This window comes from Culex pipiens, chromosome 1 (genome assembly GCF_016801865.2).
Source record: "Culex pipiens pallens isolate TS chromosome 1, TS_CPP_V2, whole genome shotgun sequence".
NCBI classification, from domain to species: Eukaryota; Metazoa; Arthropoda; class Insecta; order Diptera; family Culicidae; genus Culex; species Culex pipiens.
In genome coordinates, this window is record NC_068937.1 from 111,592,568 (window position 1) to 111,604,830 (window position 12,263).

General features: G+C 43.8%; 2 protein-coding genes across 5 annotated transcripts in view; one reads left to right on the forward strand and one right to left on the reverse strand.

Moving 5' to 3' along the window:
• Nucleotides 1-8,236, forward strand: part of LOC120432523 (ABC transporter G family member 23) — a 177,013-nt gene extending 168,777 nt beyond the window's left edge. For 3 of the 4 annotated variants that reach the window (XM_052706506.1, XM_052706509.1, XM_052706508.1), the window contains 10 exons: nt 515-676; nt 4,108-4,226; nt 4,283-4,478; nt 4,541-4,742; nt 4,808-4,959; nt 5,028-5,172; nt 5,227-5,331; nt 5,415-5,805; nt 5,879-6,128; nt 6,186-8,236. In XM_052706506.1, the coding sequence (XP_052562466.1) occupies nt 515-676; nt 4,108-4,226; nt 4,283-4,478; nt 4,541-4,742; nt 4,808-4,959; nt 5,028-5,172; nt 5,227-5,331; nt 5,415-5,805; nt 5,879-6,128; nt 6,186-6,753 (2,290 nt within the window). In that variant the 3' untranslated portion in view covers nt 6,754-8,236. The remainder of the gene's footprint in view (nt 1-514; nt 677-4,107; nt 4,227-4,282; nt 4,479-4,540; nt 4,743-4,807; nt 4,960-5,027; nt 5,173-5,226; nt 5,332-5,414; nt 5,806-5,878; nt 6,129-6,185) is intronic. The other variant, XM_052706507.1, reaches the window with a different exon arrangement.
• Nucleotides 8,237-9,047: 811 nt separating this feature from the next.
• Nucleotides 9,048-10,296, reverse strand: LOC120432524 (uncharacterized). The gene is made up of 2 exons (XM_039597742.2): nt 9,618-10,296; nt 9,048-9,557 (listed from the first exon to the last, which is right to left on the reverse strand). Exons 1-2 carry the CDS (start codon nt 9,927-9,929, stop codon nt 9,114-9,116), a joined length of 756 nt encoding a protein of 251 aa, XP_039453676.1. The 5' UTR covers nt 9,930-10,296; the 3' UTR covers nt 9,048-9,113.
• Between the last annotated feature and the right edge of the window lie 1,967 nt (nt 10,297-12,263).

Here is a 12,263-nt window from a genome sequence, read left to right on the forward strand (position 1 = left end):
GCATTAGCTGTCCAATGTTATGAAATAGAGCGAGACAGAGCAGACAAAAACAAAACAAGCAAAACCCTACAAATGATGCAAAAGAGAGCAGAGGTGACTCAAACAAAAAAAAATGCAATGAACTTTCAAGGACGTTGTTGCATTTACCGCTGCTTGTGTGTGTGTGTGTGTGTTTTGGTAAATAAATAGTAGACTCTGATCGTAAACAGGTTTCGACTTGTAGGCAGCAATCCACGTGCGATCTGCGCGGCCAACTTGGATGTTTTCTTCATTTTTTGGTTCGCGCTGTTGGTTTATCGATCCATACACACACATTTTGAAACCGGTGAATGGTGTTTGACTTTTTAAAAATCTTTTATTTATTTTATTTTTTTGAGTAATGTGTTTAAACTCTGTTTTGGCATCATTGCTTTTAGGTTATGTCACATGAAACCTCTTTTCGGGTCAAAATTGTCAATTTTTCACATTAAAGCCAACTTTGTTTAAATTTTTTCTTCTTTTTCTTTATTTACAGAGGCAGCGAGACGAGTGTAGCGACGATCGACGATGGAGGGACAATGTGGGCCAGGCAGCAGCACGCCGTATCGGTGCGGCATGCCTTCAAACAGTACGGCTCAAAGAAGAAACCAAACCAGGTTCTCTCGAACCTGAACATGACAGTAGCCAAAGGAACAATGTGAGTAAATGAGCAAGTTAACACTAATTTTGACAGTTTTTGACTCAGACAAAAATATCTTAAAATTTCCACACGCTAAATTCCAACCTCAGGAACTAATCGCAGCTGATTCAACAACATTCGTTTTGCTAAACCAGCTCGGTTTCCATTCTTGTTAAGTCATAGTTTGCCGGCTCGCAAACGCAAACACGCATAGCTAAGCGCTCTTTTCAAAGATGGTTGCTTATATCATTTTCATGCAATTCATCAGCCATTCAACACGGCATAACAAAAATAACAACAACAACAACAAAAAAACCGGTGAATCCGACACGCACGAGTATTAGTTTCAATTTAGTTTCTTGGTTTTCAAAACGATCGTTCCTTCCGTCCGGCCGGAGACGCCCCACGTCTGTCAAAATCGCTTTATGGTGTTTTGCGAATGAAGTTTGCAGTTTTCGATTCTCGCGCGCTGATCGCCCTGCACATGTAAGCCACGTAAAGTCATACCCCTGGGAACCGGGAATGCCCCAAGGTTTTTTTGCCAAGTGTTTGCTTTAGATGCAGCACGCATGGCCCTTTGAGGTTAGGTTCTAATGCATTTAAGATACCTAAGTACTGATGCAAGCTAATTTTATTTACTGTGAAAAGTGAATAAAATAAAGAATGCTAAAAATGTATCAACAAACAAAGAACTACCTCGTATTTCTCATTGGAATTTAAAAACCAGATTTTCTATTATGAAACTATTTTGAATTGTTCGACTCTTTTAAAATTATAATTTCGATTTCAAAATTAAGTTGTTTCGGCACTTTTGTCAAGCCAGGCTTGATTAAAAAATGTCGAAATTATTTTTTTTTGAATTCATATCGAAACGTAAAATTTTAGATTGCAAAATGTTGGAGATTTTCTCAGGATATTTTTTTTATTTTCAAGAAATTTCTTGAATGGATCAAAAAATGTATGCAAAGTTAGAAAATTTCAAATTGTAATTAAATATTTGGGCAAGTTCCATTGATTTTTTCACATTCTTGTTAAAACAAATTTAGGCCGTTGCAATTTTTTTGAAAGTTTATGTCCCCCCGCCCCCTCTTCAAAATTGGTCCAAACAATCAGGGGGAAAAAAATATTGAAAAAAAAACTTGAAAATTTAAATGGAAGTAGAAGTCTAATCAACTGAAAAAATCTAAATTGCCCTGTTCTGCATTTTAGCATGTTTGGGCTTATGGAAACATTTTTTTTAATTTCAATTGTTGAAACCAGGGCCTGTAATTTCAACTTTTTTACTTTTTCTAAACACAAAAATAGTTTCTATAGTTTCAGCATTCTTCCAAACATGGCTATTTCTTAAAACAATTTAAAAAAATAATTTCATTTTTTCATGTATTTTACAAACCAAGAATTTGATGTTATATATTTTTTTTCCTTTAGTAGATTTACTCGATTCTAAAACCACCCGCAAACTCTGTTCCCAACTTTGAATCAGCTGTTGAAAGGTAGTCCACATCTCAGCTTAGGATAGTAACTTCACAAAAAGAATGCTTAAAAAATTTAATAAATGAAATGAAATGAAAATGATTTTTAAAGCAGAAAAAAAACTTTCTATGTCATGGCGAAATGACTTTCGGTGAAATGTACCAGTTCTAAAGATTTTAACTTCTAAAATTTGACTTTTTGGCTGGATTGTATTGGTGTTCTGAGCTATGAGTTGTACTGGTATAACATTTAATTTAATCTTGAGTGGTGTAAGTAAAGTACATTTTACAAGGAAAAATCAAATTTTCAATTTACATTAAATTTGAATCACTCTCACACTGATCTTAGGAAGCCAACGAAAAAAGAAAGTGTAATGAAAAAGTTCTCCAGAACTTGTATCAGCTGACTTTCCCACATAACAACACATAACAACGAGTACAAAAAAAAACTCCCGTTACAAAAGTCACTGATTCAATTTCAATATTTAGCATGCACTAAAAAAATCTGGGTGAAACTCAACACCTCACTTCCAATGGCTAGCTCAGCAACACTAATTAACTCGCGGGTCTCTCTAGGGTGGTACTGCAGTGAAGGTCACAAGGTGAAAAATTTCTCGCCGCTTTAATGAGCCGCTCGCGTTGAGCCAGTAAGACTCCAACTTTTAGTAAGTGCCTTGTTAGAGCTCACTGACGACTGCATTTGCTTAATTTAAGCCGAGTGCGCTAGCTCGTGGTGAAAAGGTACATTCTACTATAATTGTTTGTTGCTGTTGCTGTCGAGAAGCAAATCCGAGAAAAATATTTGAAAACGTAGCTCGAAGATTACCGGATTGAGTTTGTACTAGCGATTGCTACGAAAGTTTCTTGAAGTTGGAATTTTCTGCCTAGGGCTAAAAATGGCATTTAAATTGACAGTTGAATCACTCAGCAAATAATATTCTATAACAACTCCAGTATGGCACAATAACTAGCTCAAACAAGTCGCGCACAGATCGCTGGAAGTGATCTATTTTTAGCCCTGTCCAGGTACTTTTCCAAAGCCGCTGCTCGCTTGTTGCGTCCCATTTCCATCTGAATCAGCTTGTTTACATCGCGCGGCGACGTCTAGTGTGCGACGCGGATATAATGGAACCCTAATCTGGAAAGTCCGTTCGTTACGCCCTAATCGATTATTTCCCATCGACACGCTAGGCAGCGGTAGCTGTAAACTCAATTTAGATGTTAACTGCAAACCCACATTGTTTGTTATGACGTGTGTCAATCAGCGCCGTGCGCTTTGACAATTAGTTTTATAGCAAACGAGCGCGCCATTATGGCAACAACTCTGTTGCCAGCTTGAAGCGGTGACCAAACGGGAAGCTAATTTTGCACTCGAGGAAGTGACAGCGGGTAATTTTGCACGCATGGCCTGCTGCGCTACCGTTTTGCGGTTTCCCACGCATCACTTTTTCTCCTCCGTCAGTCAGTGGTCAGGGAAATTGCTTTTCCTCTTGCGGTTTGCCGCCATGACAGGCTGAGTGATTCAGATGATGGATGTGACGCTATGCAGCCATTTTGTCGCGTATTGGTGCGTGACCTGAACCACAACAGCGAGCTGGTCACGAGCTAGGAAGTGTTGATGTAATGAAGCGGTTTTATCACCTGGGTCATGTCAAAATGTGCAAAGTTTAACCTACGATCGTGGTTCGGGGGTGGCGGCCATTATGGCGAGCTGTCATTACTTTCTGCGCGCGTGAAGGTTAAGCGCCTGTCAACGTTGTGCGCGTGACCATTTTAGGACATAATGAGCAATAAAAGTGATGATCGCTGACAATCGCTGCGGCATTAGACATTCCGGTCAGAAGATTCTCGCGAGACGCAGACCTCCCGGTGCGGGCTATTTTCGGTCAAGAAGGACCGTGGACGTGACTGGACTCGCCAAACGGTTTGGCTTTGATTGTTTGGATACAAACCTTTTCTTCGATTATTTCGTTGCAGTTATGGACTTTTAGGAGCATCCGGTTGCGGCAAGACGACACTTTTATCATGTATAGTGGGACGAAAGCGGCTGAATCAGGGAGAGATTTGGGTGCTGGGTGGGAAACCAGGGACAAAAGGTTGGTTTGAGTAGGTTTTTTTTTGTCGAACGATTGGTCTAACCTTTGCATTGCAGGATCTGGGGTGCCGGGAAAGCGCGTAGGTTACATGCCACAGGAGATCGCCCTGTACGGCGAGTTCTCCATCCGGGAGACCATGATGTACTTCGGCTGGATCTTCGGCATGCAGACGACTGAGATCCGCGAGCGGTTACAGTTCTTGCTCAACTTTCTGGATCTGCCGTCGGAGTCGCGACTGGTGAAGAATCTGAGGTATGTCTGAGGAAAAGGTTCCTGTTTGGAACGATCGGTTGACTAATGGAAGTACTTTGCAGTGGTGGCCAGCAGAGACGAGTGTCGTTTGCCGTCGCCCTGATGCACGACCCGGAGCTGCTGATCCTGGACGAACCCACCGTCGGTGTCGATCCATTACTTAGGCAAAGTATATGGAATCATCTGGTGCACATTACCAAGGCTGGCCAGAAGACGGTCATCATCACCACACATTACATCGAGGAGGCCCGGCAAGCGCACACGGTAAGCTTCCGCGACGGCACAGCTCTACCCTAACCAACAACTAACAACGAACCTCTTTTCTCTAGATCGGTCTGATGCGATCGGGGCGCCTGCTGGCGGAGGAATCTCCAGCCTGTCTGCTGTCGATGTACCGCTGCAGTAGTCTGGAGGATGTCTTCTTGAAGCTGTCCCGCAAGCAAGGACAACAGAATGCCGCCCCTGCTGAGCTCAACATAAGGTACGTCAATCTGGAGGGCACAGCCCTATCGAACCGTGTTTGAACTCACTTCTTCTTCCCTTTTGCAGCAATAACATTTCGCTGTCCGCGCTCGCGTTCGGCAAGGCCAAGGACAACCCCGTCTACGTGAGTCAGGAGAGCGGCGTCGTCGGGTTAAACTTCCATCAAAGTAAAGAAGTACTCATTAGTGATACCAACGGTTCGACGTACGCAGTAAGTACCTCCGCGTAGGAAAAGGTAGCAAGCAGTGTCGGTAACCTCTAACAGCTCGCTTCTCCCCAGATCAACGGTCTAAACGGGTCGGCACCGGGAGTGATCAGCCAGGCGGTGGAGTGCGATGATTGTGGGGATTGCGGTTCGGATTGCATGCAGGTGGGTTCGATAGATCCAGGAGGTCACACAAGCTATGTGGAATCTAATCCATTTTATCTCCATTTACTCTTCCCGAGCAACAGCTTACGACGCGGGGTAAAATGAAGGCGCTTCTGGTGAAGAACTTCCTGCGGATGTGGCGAAACGTGGGCGTAATGTTGTTCATCTTTGCCCTGCCAGTGATGCAGGTGATTCTGTTTTGTTTGGCGATTGGACGTGACCCGACGAACCTACCGATGGCGATTGTGAACGGTGAAATGAACGCGACCAACATGGGCGACTGCTACTTCGATGCCGGCTGCAGCTTCACGAACCTTTCCTGTAGATACCTGAGTCATTTGAACGAGACGATAGTGAAAAATTACTACCCCGATCTGGACTCGGCCACAGAAGCAGTGCGGTTGGGCAACGCCTGGGGTGCGCTCTACTTCACGGAAAACTTCACCGATGCTCTGGTTGCACGAATTGCGCTTGGTATGTGGGCTGTGCCTTGCGTGGATTGAACGCACCCATTTCATTCATTGAACGCACCCTTTCTACTATGCAGGCCGAGACGCGGACGACGAAACGCTGGACCAGTCGGAGATTCGGGTGTGGCTTGACATGTCCAACCAGCAGATCGGTATCATGCTCAACAGGGACTTGCAGGTAGCGTACCGGAATTTTGCCCAGGAGCTGCTGCGAGTTTGCGACAACAACCCCAAGCTGGGCGATGTGCCAATTCAGTTCAAGGACCCGATCTACGGTACGAACGACCCGTCGTTTACGGACTTTGTGGCACCGGGAGTTATTCTGACGTAAGTTTTGCCGGCACAGATCTACATATTTGATGCTAACGCTAACGTCTTTCACAGTATCGTCTTCTTCTTGGCTGTTGCCCTGACATCGTCGGCGTTGATCATCGAGCGAACGGAAGGCCTGCTGGACAGATCGTGGGTTGCCGGAGTGTCGCCTGGAGAGATTCTGTGCTCGCACGTCGTCACTCAGTTTGTGGTGATGTGTGGCCAAACGGCGCTGGTTTTACTCTTCATGATCGTAGTCTTTGGCGTGACGAATAACGGAGAGATCGTGTGGATCGTTCTGCTGACCATTCTGCAGGGTCTGTGCGGTATGTGCTTCGGATTCGTGATTTCCGCCATCTGCGAACTGGAACGGAACGCCATCCAGCTGGCGCTGGGTTCGTTCTATCCGACGTTGCTGCTCTCCGGAGTGATCTGGCCGATCGAGGGTATGCCACTGGTGCTACGGTACGTGTCGCTGTGCCTTCCGCTGACCTTGGCCACCTCGTCGCTGCGATCGATTCTGACCCGCGGCTGGAGTATACTGGACGAGGACGTGTACATGGGCTTTGCCGCGACGCTCATTTGGATCGCACTCTTCCTGGTGGTCACGATGATCGTCCTTAAGCTCAAGCGAGGCTAGAGCTCGTACTGTAGGATTTTGTGTTTGTTTAGGAATCATTATTTATATGAGAGCGCTTTCACACCCCGGCACTCAACATACCATCATCACGCTTTGTGTCGGTGCACATAATCTTATGCTTTGTAAATTTCATCTTGGAAGACGTATACAATTCCAAAAAATGGGGCAAGCTGCTACAAAGTGCCCCTAACATTGACTGGGAGCGAGGAACATGTCCTCAAACTTACCATAGTTTTGCTTCCCTGCGTTCACCGCAACCGCTGTGCCCAGAAGGCACAGCTCTACCACAGCGCACCACATTGAACGCACCCACCACACGCACACTCTTTCGACTTAGGACTTTAGCACGTAAGCACAACCCTGCTGCTGCTGCTTCGGAGTGGTGAACCTAATCCGTCCCTCTTCCCCGAACACCCCTTTCTCACCCTCGTACTCTATTTCGGTTCATTGTTTATGTGACCAAACTTAATTTGCTCAATTTTAAGACGTAATTAACGCCTCCGACTTTCGAGTTGGTCCACATTGACCGCACACTGCACGAACAAGCACAATAGAAAAACCTTAAAGTGTGCCAGCCCTCGTTCTCGCGAAAGTGACGGAACGAAACAAACACACACACATGTATCAGAAGAAACAAAAGCAAACCAATAGTTTTCAAACGAAAGGAAAGAAAAATCGAAGAAAACAATGATTGAACTGTGATTATAACTTTTTTTTTTCTTTTTTTTATATACGAATAATACCTGTTAGACCATTTTATACGCTAACAACGAAGAGGAATGACCCCTTTTCTGCGCGTGTAGGGAAAGATTTATAATATTACGCGGAAGGATGAAGGAGAAGAAAGAAAAAAAAAACCATAGACTTAAACAGTGTAAAACAAGCAATGAGGATTTTGTAATTTTTGTTCTTGGTGACATTTTCCGCCGAGTGTACGCGGAGGAGCAGGATGAAAACAATTTCATTAGATTTTGTTGTTTTGTGTAAAAAATGTAGGAATTTAATGTTACAAGCGGCGGAGAAACATCACCATCAGAACCATCAAACATGCATGGCATATGTAATCTAGTTTTTATATTTTGTGAAGGGTTTAATGAAAGTGAAAAGATACAAAAAAAAATCGCAAAAATAAGCAATCCATCCATAGCTGTAATTTGTTACTGTCCCGCCCCTCCTCCTCCGTCTCACTTTTCCCCTCCTGTCTAATGCAGTGTCGTGGAACCTGTCTAACCTGATTATTTGCTACGCAAGTCCTGGCTTTGGGCTGCGCCGCAAGTGTTGCTAACCTTAATATATAAACTAGGCGGTTTTATGACAGTGGACTTGATTTATATTTTGTTTTTGAAAATTTAGGGCAAAAACTGACACACACAAAAACATAACTGGAACGTTATTGACGAACGGACAACTTTAGGCGAAAGGGAGTAAGAAAACGACACATTTTGTAAGAAGGATCGTGAATAAAGTAAACATAAAAATTAAAGTGGTGCCTGGTGTTGTTAAATATTTCTGATGACAGTTTCCCTTTTAAAATGAGGAACGTTTGCCTTCGCTACAGCAATCCGATTTTGACTTTTGGTTTACTTGCATTTGCGTAGCGTGCGCGTTTGCTTGACATTCTACCGAAATCCCGATCACTTCCATCACGACTGCATTCAAACGAATGCTGTCACCACGCAGCAACGCACTAGCGAGAAAGGGAGAACTAAGAAGGAATAAAAACATGCGGCTTCGGATCGGGCGGCTGCTTGAGTGTTGAGCTCGGTTTAATTCGTTTCAACTTCGTGTGCGTTCACTGACGGTCACTTCGTAATGACGATCAGGCGCTGTGAGTGTACATTCAAGTTTCGTTGGCGATGATGAATACTGACTGAAAGCACTTTCAAATGTCTGATCATCACAATAAGTGATTACTTTTAAAGACCTCAGTACAATTAATTGCGATTGAACACAGTTTAGAGTGTTGATGTACAGCACGCAGAAAAATAAGGCATATTTGAATCAACAAAATGTTTTGTTGATTTGAAATCAAGATTTTTGTTGAATCAACGCTAAACGTCAAAGCAACTTTTTCAAAACAACAAAAGATTTTTGTAGAATTGAGAAAATCATGGTTTGTTTCAACGCAAAATCGGCGTTAATTATATTCAACAAAAAATTTGTTGAATCAAACCTCGTACAGGCTGATTCTACAAAATATTTTTCTGCGTGAGTGAGTAGATTTGACAGTTCACGCGAGAACGTGAAATAAGACAAAGACACGATCAGAATGTGTACGATCGAGAAAGGAACAGATGAAGCTGTTAGATTTATTGAGATGTATGAAAATGTTACAACACTAAGTTTCTAAATTTCCGCACTCAACACACGGCATCGCCGTACGTCGACTGATCGAGCACGGTTCGGCTTGAGCAGAACAAATCTGCCACGATCACCCGCGAGTGAAAGGAAATGATGCGCAGATCTCCAACCGGCGAAACCTGCAGCGAATTGGCCAGTGCGTCCGTGCTCCGCACTCCCAGCAGTGGATGGCTCGGTCCCACCGGACTCCGTAGCTCGCCGGTAATTGGGTTGTACGGGTTACAGCGAGCTCGCGCCAAAATGCACGATGTCGCGTTGACGTAGAACCCGACCCGCTGGGACTCAATGTTCAGGTCCTTGTTGTTGAGCGTCTGCAAGATGCACTGGTTGATCAGCGAGTTGGCGTTGGTACGCCGTACGCACTGGACAAACTCGCAGTAGCCGGTGAAGCAGTTGGTCCCGAGGGTCGGTGCCGTCGTCGGACGCATTCCGGTGGTGATGGCCTGGGAAAAAAAAACAACGTAAAGAAATGTTCCAAAGTCTACACCCCTCTAACTATCCACCGCCAACCCAGCTGCGCAAAGGGCGTAGCTACCGTTCATCAGGTACAACGTGGCGCACTGACTGATGGCCAGCAGCTGGGTTTGACCCGCCGGGAGTACTCCGGCCCGGAAGAAGCACCCGTAGCACGCGTCCCGCGACGTTATCGACATGGTCTGGGTGGCGTTGCACAGCAGGTTGAACAGCGATAGGAGTTTGTTGTTGTTGGCGGCGCAGACGGGACTCTCGTCAGACCATGGCGTGATGTACTTTAGCCCGTTGACGGTGGCGGCTACGATCAGAAGGGTCATGGCAAGTTTTTTGAGGAGCGCCATTTTGGGTGAGGTGTGACCACTGGGAGGTTCAACGATCGACTGGTGGCTTGCGTTGGACGCAAGTCAGAATGGGATGATTGCCATCGTTATTAAATTAACCGGTCAGTCATTCTGGCGTAGGTGACAATGAGGTAACGAAAGCATCCGGAAGTGCTGAGTTATGCTGCGACAGGTGCTGATAATAATGGGTTGCGTTCGACACGCTGTTATGATTTCACTTTCACTCTTGTAGTCTCGGTGTGATGTTACGTGAGAAAAGAGTGATTTATTAGGCGAACATAAACTGATTCATTGTGAAAAAATTCAAATGTATTCAAAAATATGAACTAACTCACAATGTTCAATTGATTGAAAAATGTCAGTAGGAATTAACAAGCAAGAACCGAATACTTGATCTGTCAGACTTAAGAGAATTTTCTCTATTATTTCATTGGTATCAAAGATTAAATTTGGTGTTATCCTGATCTTGATGAAAATAGATCAATTTTTTGCTAAATATTCAAGTTTATGCTATTGCGCCTACTCACCATTATTGATCTAATGATTTCAATAATGATATTGATTTTTGTCAATGCTTTCATCACGGGATTATTTGGGACGAAATTCTTAGGATTTTTCTGAAACCGAAAAATCTTGAATCTCGGTTTTCCCGGAAGTAATAAAATAAATGCAGGAGTCAGGATATTAAGATTTTTTCTGAAAACAGTGGAACAATTGAATATTTACTAATCAACAGGATTTTAAAATTTTATTGAGCATTAGATTGGCTTAGGGGAGAGTGGGGAGACTTGATCCCCGGGGAGACTTGATCCCAAGCCTGTATCTCGTCAGCATGTGGGTAAAACAATTAGCTTTGTTCTAGAAAGTTGTTGTTACGTTTTTTAATAATTTTTAAATTCGTAATAATTTGGGTTTTGAAGTGATCAACCCCCGGTGGTTGGTCACTTTTTCGTTTGACACTTTTTTAAGTTTGTACCCCGTTGGTTGGTCAAAGTCAAACTAAAAAGTGACGAACTGTCACTTTTTACATGGCGTTCTCGCACACTATCAAAACAAACGTTTGGTAGAGTGTGTGAACTCCGTGTAAGAGAGGTGTCAAACTAAAAAAAGACCCCGTTCGTTTGACAACAGATGGTGTCATACCATCGGGGTTGGAGTGTATTGTTATTCTTCTTTTGTTAACGACATTTGGGGTGAATCTGGACGAATATAACGAATGGAGCACCCTATTCGAGTGGTAGAAATGACAGTGGTCCCATAAGGGACCATCCACAAACCACATGAACACTTTTTTGGAATTCTCTTGTCTGATCACGCCTTCCGTCGGATGGGGAAGTAAATGTTGGCCCGGACTAAGCTAAAGGTTAGGTTGTTAGCTCAGTCCGGGTGTAGGAGTCGTCTCCCTGGGTCCTGCCTCGGTGGAGTCGCTGGTAGGCAGTTGGACTTACAATCCAAAGGTCGTCAGTTCGAATCCCGGGGTGGATGAAGGCTTAGGTGTAAAAAGCCTTCGAACACCTAGTTTCGAGTAAGAGTCTCGCAATCGAAAACGCCAAGGCAGCGAATAATTTGATTCGATAATTTAATTGGTCAGGAGTAAAAAAGACGATGACAGGCCCGAAGCCAAGGGGTGGGCGAAGTGCGAAGCATTCAGCGAAAACTGTATCATCAACAGACCCAAAATGATTCAAAACAAGTCACTTCAGCAACAACAAATATGTCACGCTTGAGCTTGAAAGAAGCCTTCACGTTACGCATTCTGTCTTTTAAGCACCAAGATAAGCACTTATATGCAAAAGACCTTGTGTTACGCGTCACGAGGGGGGGGGGGGGTAATGAACGCTCCCATAGAAGGATTAGCGCTCATGGGGGAAGACACTTTCAAGATTTTTATCATGAATGACATCTCCGCAACGGATTGATTGAAATTTGTTTACTTCGCTAGTTCCACTAGTCACCACCTGCTAGGCAAATGACGCTATTCTTACCTTGCATGCGCTGTTTTCATATCTGTCCATTCCCTCGTTTCTTGTTTTGTTTTGATTATGTTGCTTTCTGGACGACTTGTTGATGCTAGTTACACCAAATAAAATTTATATTTTCGTTTTACCAAAAAATCATCAATTTCCTATTTTATTTGAATTTGTACAGTCATATCAACATTCAAGTTGATTCAGTAATTTCATTGAAATTCATCTAAATTAAAACACATATTTTATGGTGTCAAAACATGCCTCCCCTCAATATGAGGGGTGGGACACGAAGTAAACAGCTGATGAAAACGTAAACATTCCACCAGCACATGCGCACACACATTCGGCTTCGAAACGTCATTTG

What these genes read in the sequence shown, in the direction of transcription:
- LOC120432524 (XM_039597742.2), bottom strand. Translation starts at nt 9,929, where the DNA reads ATGGCGCTCCTCAAAAAACTTGCCATGACCCTTCTGATCGTAGCCGCC. An exon ending in TTTGCGCAGCTGGGTTGGCG is followed by an intron (nt 9,558 to 9,617) that starts GTGGATAGTTAG and finishes TTTTTTTCCCAG; the next exon opens with GCCATCACCACCGGAATGCG.